Below are 19,497 nucleotides of genomic sequence, written 5' to 3'. Positions count from 1 at the left end.
ATGATAATGAAGATGATGTTAATGACAATGATGACAGTTACTGTAATAACTTTAAGTCTTGATATGCTTATTGAGTTAAGAATGTGTGCTCTTTTATCAGGGGAGACCATATATCAAATGAAATCAAAATCACATTGGTAAGAGTGGACAATTGGGGTACCTGGAGAAAACTCTCTTAGAGAGGAGTGGGGAAACTAATCCACATCTGATGTAGCCTCCCACGCAGACGTTCTTGGGCTTTGTCACAAGTTCCTCCCCCAGTAACGTCTGCTGAAACGAAAAACCACTTCCGTTCATGAAGTACATAAGATAATTAAGATACATACTTAGTTGACCACTTCCCCTAGGGGCTTTTCAGGGCCAATAAAACACAATCACAACAGAACAGAACATTCAACAACAACTGTTAAGAATTCCAACTGGCCGGAGGCACACCAGTTCGCTATTTACAAGTGCAGCTGAAAGGTTGAACCAGGGACTACCAGGAACAAATTCAACCAGTTGGCCAGGACGTGTCTTGAACCCGGGATCCCTGGATCTCAGAAGGCAATGGGCCACACCACCAATCAGAGGGTTTTCTAGTTTTGGGTAAACTCATGTTTTTTTTTTTTTATGGCATTCTTTCACAGCATGTGATTGGCTATGCACAAAACAATTAGTCAACGCTAAGTGGTTTTTCGTTTCAGCAGACATTAGTGGGGTAGGAATGTGTAACAAAGCCGGGACACTGAAAAACGCAGAATGCAGACTGTGCAGACTGTCTGTAAAATGAAAATTCGGTTAGCCTGAATTTTTCCCTTGAAAAAGGTTTTTAATGAAAAACACAAAAAAGAATGATGGGCGAGAGCGGGGTGAACACGCAGGAAAGGTTATGACAACGTCAATTGTGTTGTGTTACTTTTCCTTGCGTTGTGCCCAGTGGTTTGGGGATATGGAGGTATATCTATGACAAAATTTGAAATAAAATCGTCCAAATCATGAATGCATCAATCCAAAGCTGAATGGCAACAAGGCCAATGGCCATCACGGAAAGATGCATAACGCAAAAAACCATAACGCAAATAGCCTAACGCAAAAAGGCATAACGCAAAGAGGTATAACGCAAATAGCCATAACGCAAACAGCCATAACGCAAATAAGCATCACGCAAATAGCCCTAACGAGAATAGGCATAGCGCAAATAGGCATCACGCAGACGCATAACGCAAATGGCCATAGCGCATTAAAGCATAACGCAATTAGGCATAACGCAGAGGCATAACTTAAACAGGAAGGAAAAATTCGATAGCGATTATGTCCTTTCCCTTGAGCAATCGACTGACATTTTTTTTAGAGCTGAAGTTATTTAGGAAGTACACAGCTGGTCTCCATTCTTCCAATGGCCTTTGCGTTATGCCTCTGCGTTATGGCTATTTTGCGTTATGCTTTTCTGCATTATGCCTTTTTTCGTTATGTCTCTTTGCGTTACTCCTTTTTACGTTATGCCTCTTTGCATTATGCCTTTTTGCGTTATGGCTGTTTGCGTTATGGCTTCCCCCCCTCCCTGCATTATGCCTCTTTCGGCAATGGCCATTTACAGAATCGGCTTGTTGCCATTCAGCTTTGGATTGATGCATTCATGATTTGGACGATTTTATTTCAACTACTCATTACTGACCATTGAATTTTGTCGTAGATATACCTCCATAGCTTTAAGGTCGTGCCATGCGACATGCCAGTGGCTTTTAGTGACAGAAGGCAGTGTTTTCTTTTATTTAATACTTTACTTAACGATGCCGTATTTGTATTAATGAGACACTCAGAAATCGTTTCACTCTGAAATAGATTAAAGCCCCACTTCCCGATTGCGTGACATTCCTTTTATTATTTCGTGACAAACAACAAACTTTGTATGTACACACACAGCTGCACAGATGTCGATCTTTCCCTTTGTCGAATCAATAGATCTAATTGTTTTTCATTTTCACTAAAATGGATTAACGTGTTAAACGCCAGCTTCTCTATCAACATGACGAAGGCCGTCGGTCGTAAAGCTGGCAAGAGGGGTAGCGAAAACACCAACAATGCAACTACACGCGCTTCAAAACTTGCGAAGAAACATCCCTGTCAATTCCAGGAGGAGACGTCGCGAAAATGGATTGTCGTCATTTTTACCATTTGTACAGTCATCGGAGCAATTTTAGCTGTTTCGCTCATTGTCCCCGCGTTTCAAGTTAGGCTTAAAAACAAGGCTTTGCGAAAAGGGAAGTTAAATGAACAGAAAGCCTCTGCCCAGGATAATGGTGGGGGTAAACGTTTGACGACAGAAGGTAGGACGTACAAATGATATCAAACTCACGGCGAAACGGGCTACGAAAGAGTCTCAAACCACCATGTTCTATAAAATCCACTTAGCGATGAAGGCAAAATCTTGCCGTCTTCTCGCCTGGGGTGAGAGATCGTTAGAGACTCAGCACCCAATCACGTTCCATACTATCAAATCAGTGTTTTTAACAATGTCTCGCTAATATCTGCAAAGGCGCCCGCAAACGAGGGAACAATGAGGGAAGCAAACGTTTCCCCGTTTGCAGTCCTGCAGTCCTTTCAGCCCGAGGAAACATTTGTTGCGGGAAGCAAAAATGTTTCTGAAATTGTTGAGAAACACCGTGCTACCTCAGCAACTGTTTCCTCGTTCGCGGGCGCCTTCTCTTCCCATAGCTATTGAGACCAATGCGCGTATGAATAATTATTCCCTTCACAAATTAATAATCTCTCGCCCCAGTTGTTCAAAATCCACTGGATAAATTACCATCCATTGGATAGCGCAATTGGTGTCGCTATGACTTATCCCGGGGACTTATCCTCTGGATACCGATTTATCAGGCCGATAGCGCTATCCATCGTTTGACCAACACCAGCATAATAACATTTACTTTAATTGATATTTATTGAGGGTTGTCCAATACTCCGACATAATGAGATTCATGCCACTTCACAATAGACATCACAAAGTGTCCCCGAACCTTAATCCTTAAAAAAATAGTAACAGTTTTGTGAGACTTAAAGAGCGGGACAATTTGTGACACTTTGTGATGTCTATTGTGACGTACCAGGAATCTCATTATGTAGGAGTATTGGACATGTATGATTTTATTCCATCACTAAGGGCATTATTGGCTTGAACCCGGGATCCCTGGATCTCAGAAGGTAATGGGCCACACCACCGATCAGGAGGCTGTTTTCTAGTTTTGGGTAAACTGGTGTTTTTTTTTTTATGGCATTCTTTCACAGCATGTGATTGGCTATTCGCAACACAATTAGTCAACGCTAATTGGTTTCTTTAAATAGTGGGCAAACAGCCATTGAATGGAAGTGGTTTTTCGTTTCAGCAGACATTAGTGGGGTAGGAATGTGTAATGAAGCCGGGACACTGAAAACCGCAGAATGCAGACTGTGCAGACTGTGCAGACCGTCTGTAAAATGAAAATTCAGATAGCCTGAATTAGGCCTAAATAACATTCAGGTTAGCCTGTTTACGGTTAGCTCTCAATGATAGTGAGGGTAATGCCATATTTTACCCCTGGTCTGCACGGTCTGCACAGTCTGCAGTCTGCGTTTTGGGGTGACCGAACGAAGCCCTGGGAACATCTGCATGGGAGGCCAGATCTGATGTTGAGTTGAACTCACAATTGGGTGACATTGATGGAAGTTGTGTGCTCTCACCACTGTGCCAATCCAGTGCACCACCACCCCCCTCCCCTTTCCAAAGATATGTCCAGAAATGAGAGTAATAATAATTATTATTAGATGCACGCAGATTTCAATAGGGGTCACAACTTTGTCCCCACTTGTGTCTCGAACATGACAAAAAGTCCCCAAATGCTGCTCCTCAAGTAAGTATAGCAAGTTTCATTTACTCTTATCTTATTGTTGGAAATAGGTCGCAAATGCTTAAAATTAAAGAGATACTTCATGTTGGATGTCAAATTTGGGCTACTTTGCATGATCTAATTCCTCGCATTTCTAAACATAAGTGAGCATGTTCCGCACAATACAGTACAACAGAATCAGGGTATCAAGAAGAGAAAAAGTAGCATGACTATTCCAGGGGTGGGGGTAGGAGTTGAGGGGTAAGGGGTGGGGGTAGGGGTTGAGGTTACCATAGCTGAAACAACCCAAACCTTTACAAAAATGCTAACCTTAGGCCTAGTCATTATCTAAAGTGTAGTGTTTAGGCTTAAGGTTAGCATTTTTGTAAAGGGTTGGGTTGTTTCAGCTATTGTATCCTACACCCCCTACCCTTCACCCCCTACCCCACCCCCAGAATAGTCATGCCAGACAAAAAAAGGCCTAAAAAAGGGAAATTTTCACTAGAAAATAAGGGGTGTGGATCTAATTACTTGCATTTCTGGACAAATCAGTCAGTAAATCCTGTGGTAGACAGTAAGATCTATTTCAACAGACTTGGCTGATTAGAGTGTAAAGTGAAGTGAACCCAGGACCTTCGGGTTAGATCACGGCTGCTCTACCAACTGAGCTACAGACGGGAGCAGGCCGTGGGAACTGAAGATGTTAAAGTCACGGCAATGAACATGTACAAGTACAAGGAAGGGTTACGTTTTCACAAACGTTGGCCGTGTAGCACTTATATTTCAACAGACTTAACTATTGTCTTCAGTTGGTGTCCCCTTTGCCCTGGTCCATTTAATGCATACTTGTAAGTCACTCAATCTGGTTGACAGTGGTATGTCAATGCAATATCATTTTTATTTTCTGCTATCTACATTTTGTAGCTGTAACACAAGAAAGTTATCTTCCCAAAGAGTTACGAAATTTCAAGCTTTCTGTACAGAGCAGGTTAACGATGAAAAACATTAAAGAAAATAATCATGAGATGAAAATTCAAGAGCTGAGGCATGAACGTTTTGAGAGTTATGTCAACGCATATGTAGTGGAGAATTTTCTCAGCGACCACGAGTGCCAGAATCTTGTCATTGTCCACCAAAAGCATGTGTCAGAACTTAACAAGCAGGGACCAATCATATGTTTTGATGGTATCAAGTCTTTCCGTGAATACTTGAAAGATGCAAAGCTAAAAATCAAGGTATCACAAAATGATTTTACTGAGGGAACAACATGTGTCAATGAGACATTTTCAACTCAACTACAAGCGTACTTTACATGGAGTTTTAGTACAGCATTTTACCCTGGGGAGAGCAAATTCTCCACAATATTTGCTGAAAGGATACAAAGAGCAACAGGACTTAAGCTTGAAAATGGAGGAAAGTTTCAAATAACTTCATACCCACAAAATGTTGGTAAGTTGTAAGTTTAAGCATAAGGCAACTTGCTTGCTGGGTACAAAACATAGGTCACAGGTCATTGTTTTACCAATACAGAGTTTTTACGCCTGAGGTTAGCTTTTATGAATGTCTAGGATACTTTCTATATTCTTGGTAAAACAATGACCTGTGACCTGTGTTTTGTACCTGCCACAACTTGCTTGTAACTGTTTTAGGCATAAAGATGTGCCTTCTGCGGAGCCTCAACTCAGGGAGCCCTTCCACATTTGCAGGAATCAAAGGAAGTCACTGAGAACATTCCTTGACATCCTGGAGAGTCGAGATGTTGGGCTGTTAGTACCCCTGTGCTTGAACTGACTGTGCATGACCAACCAGGAGTACTGACACTTCCTTATGATACTGATTACAACAAGAAGTACTCACAAGCCGTTAAAGCTCTCTGCACACCTCTGCACACATACTCCAAGATTTTCCGGGTTTCAGTTAAGCAATTAGCAACTGAAACTATTGATTTCTCTTATGAATAGGGATCCTCGTACTTTGCAGAGTTTTACAGGCCTCATGGAGTAGTGGATTTCAAGCGCATTCCCCTTAACCACTATGGATTCTTCCTCTGCAACAAGTTCTGAGCAACTTCTGATTGATTGATTGATTGATTGATTATTATTATTATTATTATTATTATTATTATTATTATTTATAATAATTATTATCAATTTGAGGCATGGACAGACCACCCTCTGTTGATGTGATTGTTATCAATCTATAGAAAAAAATACAGAGGAATACTGGTATCTTTCAACTTTTATCTTGCAATAAAGTTGCCTGTGTAAGTCGTGTTCATTAATTAATTTAGTATTGGTATTGTTTAACTGTTAGTAATAATTATAATTTTAAACACTCACTTTGAGGTTGTTTTCAGGATACAAGAATCACACTGATTGCATCGTCAACCACAGTGACAAACGAGACCGCTTTGCTACTGTCCTGGTTTACTTGAAGGATGTAGAAGAAGGTGGAGAAACCAAGTTTCCACAGTTGGGAATCAGTGTAAAACCACGTAAAGGACTTGCTCTGATATGGAACAGTATGAATTCTAAAGGAGAATGTGATCTGACATCTCTTCACAATGCAGCGAAGGTTGTTAAAGGACAGAAGTTCATCATACAAAGATGGTAAGAAGTAGCACATAGATCACCTATAATTTTAACACTTCACAAATTTAGGCCCTGTTTAGTTGAATATGTTATATACTAGCTCATAAACAGAGGATTACATGGTGGCAATTAAGATATGAATTTTATGTTCTTGCCACGAGAATATAAAATTCACATCTTCGAGCTAACACGTTATTTTCTTTTTATTATATGGACAATAAATATACATGGCAAAGATTGAAAAAATGTGAGAATGACATCCACATATGAATTATGTAGAACCCATTGGGAACTCCAAAAAATCCCATCTGGGGCTCGGGTTTTTCCGAGATCCCAACGGGTTCTACATTTCACTTCATAAAGATTGAAAAGCAGGTAGCAATACACTCGTCAGACAAAAAAAGGCAGAAATCATGACGTTGTTGTTCAATGTGACCACTCATGTTACATACAAAAAATATTGTGTTTCTGATTGGTCAATCACAAATGCATAAATAAGTTATAGAGTGCAAGAGGTTATAGGGTGCTATGGAAAAAAAGCAATTTTGTGATTTTGTTGAGTATATAATAAATAAAAAATGTATGAACTAGCTCATGAATTAGTGATTTTTTGAGAACTTTCAAAACATCACTCGTTCCCTTAAATCACGAAATGCACTTGTACTTGTATTCATATGATTTCCTATACTTCAACAAAGTATCGCGTTTCTGGTTGGTCAATGACGAATGCATAAGGAGGTTATAGAGTGCAATATGGAAGTTGCTATGGAAACACAGCAATTAAGTGATTTTGTTGAGTGTAATAAAAAAAATCATATGAACTTGCTCTTGCATTTTGCGATTTCCTATGCGGGAGCTGCTGTTTGCAGATGACGCTGCTTTAACATCCCACAGCAACGAGGGCCTCCAACATCTCATAGACAAGCTGTCCCACGCCTGCAAGGAGTTTGGGCTAACGATCAGCCTCAGGAAGACCAACATCCTGGCACAAGGTGCTGAGTCCCCCCCAGTCATCACCATCGACAACACAGAGCTGGAGGTTGTGGACACCTTCACCTACTTGGGCTCCACCGTTTCAAGCTCGACTTCACTCGATGCTCAGATCAGCTTCAGGATCGCCAAAGCAGCTGCTGTCATGGCCAAACTCAACAAGCAAGTGTGGGGCAATGACCAGTTGAGCGAAAGGACCAAGATGTGCGTCTACCAAGCTTGTGTCCTGTCAACTCGCGGTAGCAAGTCGTGGACGACCTATGCCAGAGAAGAGCAGCGACTCAACAGATTCCACCTTCGCTGCCTTCAGCGCCTGCTGCACATCAGGTGGCAGGACAGAGTCACCAACACCAAGGTCCTGGAGCACGCTGGCTCACTGAGCATACCATCACTGCTCATTCAGCGACGCCTTCAATGGCTCAGCCATGCACATCGCATGGAGCCTGACCGCCTGCCAAGAGAAATCCTTTATGGAGAACTTTGGGAGGGCATCCATAGCATGGGTTGACTGCTGCTGCACTGCAAGGACGTCATCAAGCAAGACTTGTGATCTGCACTAATCCACACCAGTGCATGGGAGGCTCTAGGCTCCAGGCTACATGCAAGAGAGCCGCGAGGAAAGAACGTGCAGCAAGGCACATCTGCACCACCTGTAATAGAGACTGCCACGCCAGGATCGCGTTACACAGTCATACAAATCAAGACAAATCCCCAGCGCTAACGATCGCCTCTTTGAGACGGGGATGCCACTATATTTTTAATGATATATGAGTCTATAGATATGTGGCCTAGGTTCAATTCCTACAATACTCATCAAAAATCTTGAAACACTTGTGTCTGTTTCCCCTTCCCCAATGTTGATTTGGGTATCACAGTGGTCTCAGTGCTTCAAAACACGCGTGGCTCAACATTGGGGAGGGAGAAGGCACATTTCAGTGGAGAAAACAGTGTGAAGTAGAAATCTCAGGATTTTTCCAGAAAATTCGAGAGAAACAGTGTCTGTTTCAATGATTTGTGATGAGTATTGTAGATATGGTGTAACCTGTGGGTTGAGTTTGTTGGGTCTCTACTCTCCTCTGAGAGCTTTATCTCCAGGTACTCCCAAATTTCCCTGTCCTCAATTGGGTATGACTATTCCAGGGGTGGGGGGGAAGGGGGGGGGGGGGTGAGGAGTAGGGTGTGAAGGGTTCAATAGCTGAAACAACCCAGACCTTAAAGTGGTACTATGATCAAAAAATCATTACCTTTTTTTCTTCAGATTTTGAAAGCGTGTTTGCTTACTACCTAACTGGCAAAATTTTGAGCTTTGAGTTTTATCCAAAGGCTGTTTATTTTGAGTGTAAGTTTTGGATTTCACGGTCCGCCATTACTCACGTTCAAAAGTGGCCGATTGGACCTCAGAGGGTTGGATCTAGAGAAAATCACGTCATTTACTCACTAGCTTAAAATTTCAGCGTGTAAACGCAATTTATTACATAATGCAAAACACGGGTTTAAAAGTCTGAAAGCCCGAAACTCCCTTGCTGCATATTAATTCGGCCGCGTACACACGCATTGCATTCTTAAACTAGTGAGTCTTTGATATCATTTTCTCCTCGACCCAGCTCTCTCAAGATTTTAAAGTTAGTAATGGTGGACCAATAAATAAGAAAATTCCAGTTAAAATAAACAGGTGTCTTTTTAAAATCAGAACTTAAAACTTGGGTTAGTTAGTGTTTAGTTAACATAGTTTTGAAATCCAAAGAAAAAAAAAATTTTTTTTTTTGATCGTAGTACCACTTTAACAAAAATGCTAACCTTAGGCCTAAACACTATGCTTTAGATAACGACAAGATCTAAGGTTAGCATTTTTGTAAAGGTTTGGGTTGTTAGTCTATTGGGAACTAACAGTTAGCAAACCACCTTGGTCTTTCTGGGGTGAGGTAGTATAGTGAAAGATGAGTCCCCCCACCTCCCCCCCTTCCCTTTACCATCTATGCATGCTCGCTGGCCAACTATATCTGTTTCCTAACAGGTATTACTATCACAACTTCCCATCACTTGGGAAACGTCCTCAAGAGCCAAGATTACCACAGCGCCATGCCAATCAACCCAGAGTGTCATGTGATGAGTATGAACAAGGAAGTTGCAGATGGTATGACGAGTGGAATTATGATCATTTGGTGGAGTACACTTCTAATATAAATAATCTGATTTGATTTCAAGACGATATCAATAATAATAGTGATGACAATTTAAACTCAGATTGAACAGCCTGCACAAAACATTTGGTGACACACAATTCCCATGCACTCACAACTACAGCCTTGTGAGATTTCTTCACTACTCCCCTTGACACACAACACAACACTGTTTGTTGACTTCGAAGGCCGAACATTTCTCAGGGTCAGTGGTACTGTCATTTTCTTAAAACAAAAAAGGAAAAGTGTCCCAAGTGTTTTGACATTGGTTTCCTGTTGCATGCCTGGATACCTGCAGGCTATAATTCTTGACCAGTGATTCAATGTTTTGAGCTGACAGCATAATTTCAAGACATTTCTGACACATTTCTGCAGTAATTATTGTGGTTGCTTTCAAGAAATGTCTTTTTAAGAAAACGTAGATAAGAAGAATTAGTCTTTTTCTTTTCCAGTTCATTTTTATTTGTACTGAGTATGCATCAATAAGAATACAAGGAAGGTAATACAAGAGTGTAGCAAAAAGTACGAGCTGGGAAATGCCCTCCTAAAATACTAAGAGGACTTGTTTTGATGTGAATAATTATTATAACCATTGTAAGCAATCATCGTTTCACTTATCAATATTATTGGAAAATTACCCTCTATACAGGGAGTTTCTCAAAATATCCCAAGACAAAACAACTCAAACAAGTCTTGTTTATGTAACAAATGCTGTATAATGTACCATAATAAATAAGGCAATATATTCACTGGCAAACATTGGGATGTTAAGAATAATATCAAAGACACTTGTCCAAACTGGTGAGCAGAAAGTATGTTCAATCTAAAAGAAAAAGCTAACTGAATTAGACGGAAAGAAAGCTAAAAAAAAAAAAAAAAGAAATTTCCCCTTAAAATTGTCAAGAAAAGTTTCATTTTTAAAACAAGTGGCGTAAAAAGTTGACTGTTCAATTTGAATGTTTGAATTAGCTTGACTTCATGGAAATAAAATAAAATTTCTTATCATGAAGGGAGGATACATCGAAAAAAATATAAGGACTTCTATCACATCAAGATGCCCATTAAATGTTGGAACAAGACTTCAAAATTTGGAATTTTCACAAATATCCAGTTCCGTGAAGCATGATACAGTCCCAAGAGTAATTAACATGTATTGTTTTCATTTAAACAACCCTCAAAAAAAGTATTCCATTATGGGAACAGAAAAAATTTTAATGGTCAATAACCAACTATCTCAAGAACTGAAATGAGAGGAAAAATGAATGAAAAATGTAAAAATGCTCAGTACTACTGTAGTTGCACGTCACTTAACGTTATGCTGTTTCACTCAGCGGTTACTTTGAAAGGATTTCACTTGATCACCATTAAATATCAGATATTCTCCTAATAAATATATCAATAAATACTTCAGAGTCCCAGAAGGGTTCCACTTAAGATTTAGCTCTGCTTGGGTCAACTGTTCACTCTAATTAGAATAGGTAATATAACATCACCATTTTGGACAAGGTCTTGAAAAGAGCCCTCAGTCATTGTCAAAGTAATGATGTACTCACGGACTGAACCAGCCAGTTCATGTAAAGTAGACCGACGTCAGAACAGAATCAAGAAATCCTTTTACTTGCAAGGATATAGTGAAACAAGCAAAACACTCAACTTTCATTTGTTGGCAAAAACCAAAAACAGAAACCTCTGTCAGGTTTGCCACTCAGCCAGCAAAAATTCCCTGATATTATTTAACATCCAAATCTTTACTGCCATTCAACACAAATACTTCGTGATCTAAAGCCAGCAAAGAAGCCACAAGACTTGACCACGGAAAAATACCTTCATCTTTAGAGTAAAAATTATATCTGGCCTACCTTGACATTACAGTATTTCAAGAGGAATTAAGAGTTTCTCTGTTATCAATAAATTAGAGCCTTCCAAGCTCTGCTCTTCAGCCACAAACGTTAGTCTACCCAGTACAAAGTTTATCTTTTTTGGTGACAATTCATCCTGAATAGACTAAAGTCACTGTTAACTAACATCATCATAACTATGGCACCCTTAATGCATAAACTTGTAGCATTGACAATGAAAGAGTACTAAGCTGCAGCAAGGGCCAGCAACTTTCCCCTTAAACCAGCTGACACTAACACATTCCGAGTTGCTAAGTAACTTTAGCCTTGCATCAATCATCTCTACCATTAGTGATTCGCTCAAGAAACTAGAAAGTGACCTCCAGATGACACCCTTGTTGGAATTCCCTTACTGTATAGAATTACATCAAATTACATGAACTAGAAAATGACCAGAACATCCAAAGAGTATCAGTGATAAAGAGGTATTCGCTCATCTCAGTACAAAATGGCTGAAACGGTCTTTACCATCCAATAAATCTACAACATTAGGACGTTTTTTTAAGTGTAAAAATATACAAGTATCATAATAGTAATCTTAATCCATAAAATATTTACAATCTGACTTGCAGTATACATTAAAGAATTAGATCAATGACAAGTACCAATAGCTTCTTTTTTATATAAAATTCCTAAACTGCTTATTGTGGTAATTAAGTTTTCTCCTTAACTTAAATCTTAATATTTGTAAATATGATATACACTCTGTTCATACAATAACCAAATAATAAATTGTACATCTTGATACAGTAAGCTGACATCTCCTGGTGCTCTAACCTGTTACCACATCACCCTCGCTTAAAAGACAGCTTGTCTTAGAACTAAAATTGGGAATGCTCAGACATTCACCTGATGCAAAAATGATGATTTGTGATTATTCTTAACCAAAAAAAAAATCTGTCTCTTGCTTGTTCAAAGATGCCCTGGTCCCAGAGATTTTTCTTGAGCAGAGAGAGAGCCGCACAGGAAAAGAAAAACCTCTGGTTACCTTAGACTTCAATCTCACTTTCATGCAGATGCCAGGGTCAGAATCCGACCCTCAGGCTTGGATTGGTTGATATTTTTAAAAACATGCATATCAATATGATTGGTCCATTTGATTGGCAATACCTGGAGGACGCATGATTGCCAAGTTGGCATTGGTCCCTTTTGTAATTTGACAGCTGGCATCTACATGAAAAGGATTTTAAAGTCCGAGGTAACCAGAGGATTTTCTCTTTCTTGCCACTTCAGGGCTGAAGAAAAACCTCTAAGACCATGAGTTCCAAGAGCAAAGCTTCCACAAAACTAATCACAAAGTTGTTATTCAAATCGAACAATCATTCCAACTGTTTCTTTGAACTGCAAGTTCTTGACACCCATCACACCTTTTTGGTCCGTTACAGAACAAACCTGCATTTAAAGGGGCTAGGTCACGCTATTTTAGGTAATTTTGTTTAATTATGAGCTCTAAACGTCAAATTGGCAGAGCAAGAGTCTTTCATTTGCAAAATCACGGTCACATAACAACTGAGAATGATTTTCAAGCTTTGTAAATGACATTTTGACATAGACTGATATAAATTTGAAAAAAGGTGGGCCGACATTTTTCAAATTTACCCAAATTCAATCCATTTCAATCCTCTCCAGTTTTGTCCATCCACGTGCCTTCTTGGCTTCCCTGTGTTTTGTTAGAGTTCTTCTATAGTTTTGAACAGTTATTTTTGGTATTTTAGTTAATTCTATGACCATTCGATCTGTGCTGAAAATGCCCAGAAATAGCGTGACCTAGCCCCTTTAAGAACCTGCCTTGTTCTTAATGAGGTAGGTGACAACTTAGAAATCTGGATAAACTGCAAGGACACATATGCCAATAATACAATATTGATACCAAGGGTCATGAAAATGATACAAGATACAATACATTACAGTGTGCAACGAGACTAGTTCCTGAAAAGCAGTAAGAGAAGCTCATCATTTGTTTCTGAAATCCATCGACTTGCATTCGCCAAAATGCAGAGCTCGGCTGATTTCACAAATTTGTTAAATTAATGAAGTATATTAATTTTCATAGTATTTTAATATCACAGTGTTAAATCATTTTTCTTCATCTTGAAGTAAACATTGTAGTTCACAATGTGTCAGAGTACTATTGTAGCCTTTCTGCTTGTTGCTTTCTTGTAACCAGACTCAACCACACATAAGAAGCACTCCAGACCTACATTACAGACTTAAAAAGCCTTTTCTGGTGCTCCATGTATTAAGAACAAAAATGCACTGTAAAAGACAGACCTATAAATTTTGAATAACATAACCAATCAACAAGAACATACAATAATAGTATTTTATAACTGCTTTCACTGACTCAAGGAGCAAAAAAATACAACCCAATGCCAGTTCGGAAAGGCACAACATGGCAACAATACCCATTAACCTAAAGATCATGGTCATACAAAATATACAACTTCTACTATTTTGGTTATTTGAATCTTGGAACAATCATTTTCTTGATGAGCACATTCCTTGACTATGCAAGTACTAATGATATTAGCAACATTGCATGCAAAACATTGAAAGGTCTTAAACAATATTATCATTATAAACAACCCTATGGCAGCACTAAATAAATGCTTCACTGTTCAAACTAACCCAAATTGTCGTTTACGTAAAGTCAGGCATACAGTCGCTGCATTGGTCAAGGTCCCACTGGAGCTGTTTACAATGGTGCTGAAGCAGTGTCGAGTTGTTTGAAATTGAAGTAGTTACTACTTACAATCAATCATGGCAACATTAAAAGCAGATTTACAAAAAAGGTTTTGATCTCCGCCCATGTTCACTGCTACTGTACATGTAGTATCCCATTTAGCACTAACAAAATAATAATGCACTACATCAAGTCAGAGTGGGACCTTGGCCAGTTTCTGAAGTTCTTTAGGTTAATACATGTGCATAGTTTGACCCTATGCTGCATCACAGCAGCTTGCCTGGGATTTCCCAACGCCATGATCCTCTTACAGATCAGAGAACTACTGAGAGGCTTCCAGTTGTGACAGTTGCTGACTAGCTGTAGCTGGAGAGGTAACTGCCATCTTGGGTAAGGAGGGCAGTGCAGAGAAAGCTGAAAATGCCGATCTTGCACTTATGTTAATGATCTTGACCTTTGACTTATCCGGCCCAAGAGGCAAGGAGGATCTATCCCTAAAAGTAAGAAACAACAACTCGTTTCTTTTTTATTTCATCACTTCTAAAGTGCCCCTGTGATATCCTTTGACATCATTTTTTCCCTCAATCCAGCTCTCTTAGATATAAGTTAGTAATAACAGACCATTAAATAGGAAAATTCCAGTTAAAATAAACATGTGTCTTTTTCAAATCAAGGCTTAAAACGTTGGTCACTTAGTGTTAAGTTAACATAGTTTTGAAATCCAAAGAAAAACAATAGATTTTTTTGGTCATTCTAAGGGGAATTTCCTTTAAATCCCTTGTTTTCCCTTTTAAATTCAACAGGCACTGCCACCTTGGATAATAATAACTACGATTAATTATTAAAATTAATATAGTGTAAATAACTGTAGTTAACATGTCACAATTATTATTGAATGAGACATGTTACAGTTATTGTTGTGGCACAGCTACAGTTTTTATCATTCTAACAGAACTATTGTATAATTATAATTATAATATTATTATGCGAACTAGTAGCAGACATGAAATAATTTTAAAGTAAGAAACACAATTTTAAGTTTGCAATACATGTTTCGGATGACCAACGTCCATCATCAGTTGCGAATACAAATGAACCGCCAGTTGGTGATATAAAAGATAGCTAAATAGGAAGTATGAATACTAAAATTAATAACAACATGAATAAGGGCCACTGGAAAATACAATGATAGAAAAACAATGGGTATTTAACACAGAAAAATTAAAAACCACAGCACTGGATTGTGATCATGGATGTTGTATACAAATTTTCTTGCGCAGGCTGTAGCGCCTAATATGTCGGCGAGACAAACCAACATCTTGCTACACGTGTTCCTGAACATTTAACATCCAATAAGAACTCACACATCTTTCAGCAAATATGCAAAGTTTGCTTATCTTTGAGCTGCACTCTATCAAAACTTATTATACAGTGTAAATAGTCATATAGAAAAAGAAAAAACTCACCTATCTGAATCTTCAACATGCAATGGCACCTTTTCAGCACCATCAGGAGGCTCTCTTGCAAAGAGGTAAGAGTTATTGGGTTTAGGTGATGAAGCATACTTAGGTCCAGAAGGTATCTCAGGAGACAAGTTCTCTTCAGTTTCTGCTGCTCCTCCCAAGGAACTCCTTGATGATGGACGTGAATCAGATGCCCCTGGAATTATGGGATATGTTGGTGATGCAGAGTGGCTTCTGCTACTGGTGTTGCCACTTCCTCCACTGTCTTGCCCATCATGGTTCTCAGCTGGTGTCTGGGTGTGGATGTCAGAGGTGCGAAAAGTACCAGACAGCACTTCGCTGACGGGTGCCTTTCGACCATCTGGTACATGTTCCATTACATGCTGAAAAAAAAAATTCTCCTGGTTAAACTGGAATGTCCCTGTTATACATGGCTTCACATTAGTATCATTACAGGGGCCACAAAATGGCTTCCATTGTAATGTTAGCATAATATTACATTTTTCACAAAATGCTCCCTGCAATGTCCATCCTAGTGTACCAAGTTGCCATTATTTAAAGTCAGGTGCCATATCCTATGAGTGGTTTTCTTACTATTGCTAACCATTGTTAAACTTTTTTTACTTCTAGTTGAGCTCGGCTTTCTCTGTTAATCACTCACTGAAAAAACTATTCCCCATTAATTTAGAGCCAAAGTCAGAAACACTTCAAAGAAAGTAGAGTAAACTTCCTTCCAGTGTGTAAAATAATTTTACCCCATTGACCTCCTGGGAGTGAGACTTGACACATTTTACTCCAGATGTCTACCACCAGACAATTTTACTCTTCAACTTGGGGTATCCTAGGGCATTTGAGGTGTCAATGGCTTAACGTTTACACATTGATTTCTTAAGTCAAGTTAGTAACAGAAAAAAAAGCACTGAATTAATTCCCTTGCATTGGACAGGAACTCGGCTTTTAAAACTGGAAAGTGGATTTAGGATTTTTTAGTTCCTTATGGTCAATGCTAAACTACCTAACAAAATTAGGCAAAACTAAATATTCCGCTAATATTCTCCGACACCTTGCTTAAAGTTCCTTAATTCCACCAATGCAACCTTTTTCAACATCAACAGAAAGTCAGATTTTAGTAAAAGTTAAGAATCCGATCCCACCAACGCGTCGGCCAACACATCGGTCAACACACTACCGACACGTCAGCCAACACAAAGTTCTTGGAATGATTTACTGATACATGGATATATCCTACATGTAGCTGGTTGAGTGGTATGTACCGGTACGGAGTGAATTGATCTGAGTAGATGACAGTTCCAGGTTGGATATGTGTAGTGACAAGACTATGAACAAGGGTCTCTCTAGTTCATTCGGGAATGCGGAAGATGATAAAGATGAAGTCTCGGGCAACGCGTTTGCCAGAGTGAAAACTGGGTTCTACTAACACTTGTCGTAATGGGAACTGGGTTCTAATATCACGAAATATAAGATGGTGGTCAAAAGTAAATTTCTTATTTTCCTTCGAAGACATTTCCGTTCAGTTTGAAAAAGGTATGTTTAGGTTTTCAACAGTTCAATAAGGCCCAAATGAGTCACGAACGCACCACTAACGCATCACTGACGCATCTTATACGTTATAAGATTAAACAGTGGCCAATGCGTCGGCCGACAGTCGACCAACAGTCGACCGACGCGTTGGTGGGATCGGATTCTTAACTTTTACCCAGATTTTAGACTAGCAGTGTTTTTGGGATGAGAGATCAAAAAAGTGGGATTATTTTTTTCGTCACATGCAGTTTGCTTTCTGGGATCTAAGGGGCAGTGTCATGCTATTTAGTCAAACTTGAAAACACTAAAAGACTTCTCTGAATCAATGAAGACCAAAACAGTACTGTAGTTTTGTTGCCAATAACCACTGAAGTGAACTGAACTGATTCTGTGTTGATTGTATCTGAGGATGGAGATGGATTCTGAAGACACTGCCTGTGTCTTCAGAAAGTTGCCAAAAAGTAAATACAAATTGTCATAGATATAATTATTTCAGGCCTTGGTTATTCAAAAGGTGGATAACGCTATCCAGCCAATAAACACTAGCAAAACCAATTGAGTTATCCAGTGGATAGTGCTATCCACCCTTCGAACAACTAGGGCCAGATCTTCTCATTGGATTCTCAGGAATGTGGTACACATGTACGAGATACAGTAACACTTTCGATTTTTATCCAGGTTTGACCTATAAACAGCAATTTTAGCACATGACAGTGCCCTTATAGGGTGGGTAAATGTAGTTTTCAAGATGCAGGGCTTCTACCAGGTTTTTTGTTGCCATCTGCAACATGATCTGATCTGCTCTGTTTCATTATGTGTTTTGTAAGGGAAACAATGAAACATATTCTCCTCTTGGTGGCCATTTTTGTAGACCTAGTGCAGGCACAAACTTGTTGGGGGTTCTGGGGCATCCTCCCCTGGGGAAAAATTTTGAAATTTGAACCTCTTAGAATGCATTTCTTGCATTCTGGAGCACAAATTAGGGTATTTGAACACAACCTAATATCATAAAATTTTGGCTTTTTTTACTTAGAAAGTACATGTACTTAGAAAGTAAATTCAGTTGATGGCAAGACATATCTTGGGTTTTGAAAAGACACTAAAATAGCATGACATCACCCCTTTTAAGGCTCGTTCTGTACAAATGCGTGCAATGTATTTCATCTGTCGTGACCAAAAAGACCTTTTCAAATGTCGTCTTTTCACGCTTCAAATGTTTTTAGGCAGCTGACACCAAGTACTGGACTGCCAGATCGCTGCCTCAAAACTGCATGTGCTCCATACTCAATCACCGCGGTACACCAAAATTGCCGTCAAAATTACTTAAATTCAGGCATCTCTTGTTTTTCATGAACAAGCCCTTCCCGATCCAAGGCTCACGTTCTGTGCGAATGTTTCTCATTGATAGAATTTGGGGTAATTTCCAAGGGAAACCCTTCTAGTGGTCCACATGCATGGTAGAATGATTGCTTTCCATTGTAACTCAACACAGTTGAAAAGGGGGTTCCAATGAGTCCTTCACAGGAACAAAATAGCTCAAAAAATTGACCTGCTCCCAACTGTGTAGCTCGAAAGCTCAGTTGGTAGAGGTAGGCATTGCAGAGGTCATGGGTTCGAATCCTGTTGAAACTAAATAAATTGTGCAGGTAAGAGCAAGTGTCACTTTCTTGTTTGTTCCATTACAGTTTTTCTCTTTTGTTCCTAGTTAAACTTTTCCTTTATTGGAATTCTGTGTTTCAGTTTGTTGACATGCAACTGATCTCTTTGACAAAACAAAAATTGATTTAGTTGTTTCAGTTCTCGCACTGCCATTTTTATCAAAGCAATCCATTTTATTTTGTCCCAGGCAATGTATTTACTTTATTTATACAAAAGTTTTGCTTTTTTGTACAGGTGAGTCTGGTCTTTATAATATTATACATGTACATATTCATGATTGTTATTAGAGTTGTTGCACACTCGTAAGATATTCTGAGACATTATCAGTGCATAGAACACACAAAGAAAGAATAGACGGTACAGTTGTTCCGGTGTCAACCAGATACCCACACTCGTACATGTATGACACAAACTCACCCTTTCAACTTGTGTATCAGTTAAAACTATTTTTTGTATTTCAGAGTTGAGGCCCTCTAGGCTCCGTTTCTGTGGCCCCTCTGAGGATCTTGGTGCTAAAGGAATTGATATAGGGATCGATTGAGATAGTCTGCTCGGAGGGATGGCTGTGTGATCACCATGAAGAGGAGACTGGCGACCATAAATCGGACCTTTCTTTCGCAAATACTTTAATTTCTGTGAAAAC

General features: G+C 39.3%; 2 protein-coding genes across 4 annotated transcripts in view; one reads left to right on the top strand and one right to left on the bottom strand.

Moving 5' to 3' along the window:
- Positions 1 to 1,876: 1,876 nt before the first annotated feature.
- LOC138030899 (prolyl 4-hydroxylase subunit alpha-1-like) lies at positions 1,877 to 12,260 on the top strand. The gene is made up of 4 exons (XM_068878788.1): positions 1,877 to 2,309; positions 4,773 to 5,297; positions 6,205 to 6,457; positions 9,444 to 12,260. Exons 1-4 carry the CDS (start codon positions 1,892 to 1,894, stop codon positions 9,625 to 9,627), a joined length of 1,380 nt encoding a protein of 459 aa, XP_068734889.1. The 5' UTR covers positions 1,877 to 1,891; the 3' UTR covers positions 9,628 to 12,260.
- Positions 10,048 to 19,497, bottom strand: part of LOC138030990 (protein FAM117B-like) — a 26,205-nt gene continuing 16,755 nt past the window's right edge. For all 3 annotated transcript variants that reach the window (XM_068878899.1, XM_068878848.1, XM_068878857.1), the window contains exons 5-7: positions 19,272 to 19,487; positions 15,657 to 16,036; positions 10,048 to 14,684 (exon numbers count right to left, since the gene is read on the bottom strand). In XM_068878899.1, the coding sequence (XP_068735000.1) occupies positions 14,513 to 14,684; positions 15,657 to 16,036; positions 19,272 to 19,487 (768 nt within the window). In that variant the 3' untranslated portion in view covers positions 10,048 to 14,512. The remainder of the gene's footprint in view (positions 14,685 to 15,656; positions 16,037 to 19,271; positions 19,488 to 19,497) is intronic.

This window comes from Montipora capricornis, chromosome 1, assembly GCF_036669925.1.
Source record: "Montipora capricornis isolate CH-2021 chromosome 1, ASM3666992v2, whole genome shotgun sequence".
NCBI lineage: Eukaryota > Metazoa > Cnidaria > Anthozoa > Scleractinia > Acroporidae > Montipora > Montipora capricornis.
Note: the sequence above shows the minus strand (reverse complement) of the source record. Positions and strands in the feature narration are given on the sequence as shown.

What these genes read in the sequence shown, in the direction of transcription:
- LOC138030899 (XM_068878788.1), top strand. Translation starts at nt 1,892, where the DNA reads ATGTACACACACAGCTGCACAGATGTCGATCTTTCCCTTTGTCGAATC. An exon ending in TAAACGTTTGACGACAGAAG is followed by an intron (nt 2,310 to 4,772) that starts GTAGGACGTACA and finishes TACATTTTGTAG; the next exon opens with CTGTAACACAAGAAAGTTAT. An exon ending in TTCATACCCACAAAATGTTG is followed by an intron (nt 5,298 to 6,204) that starts GTAAGTTGTAAG and finishes GGTTGTTTTCAG; the next exon opens with GATACAAGAATCACACTGAT.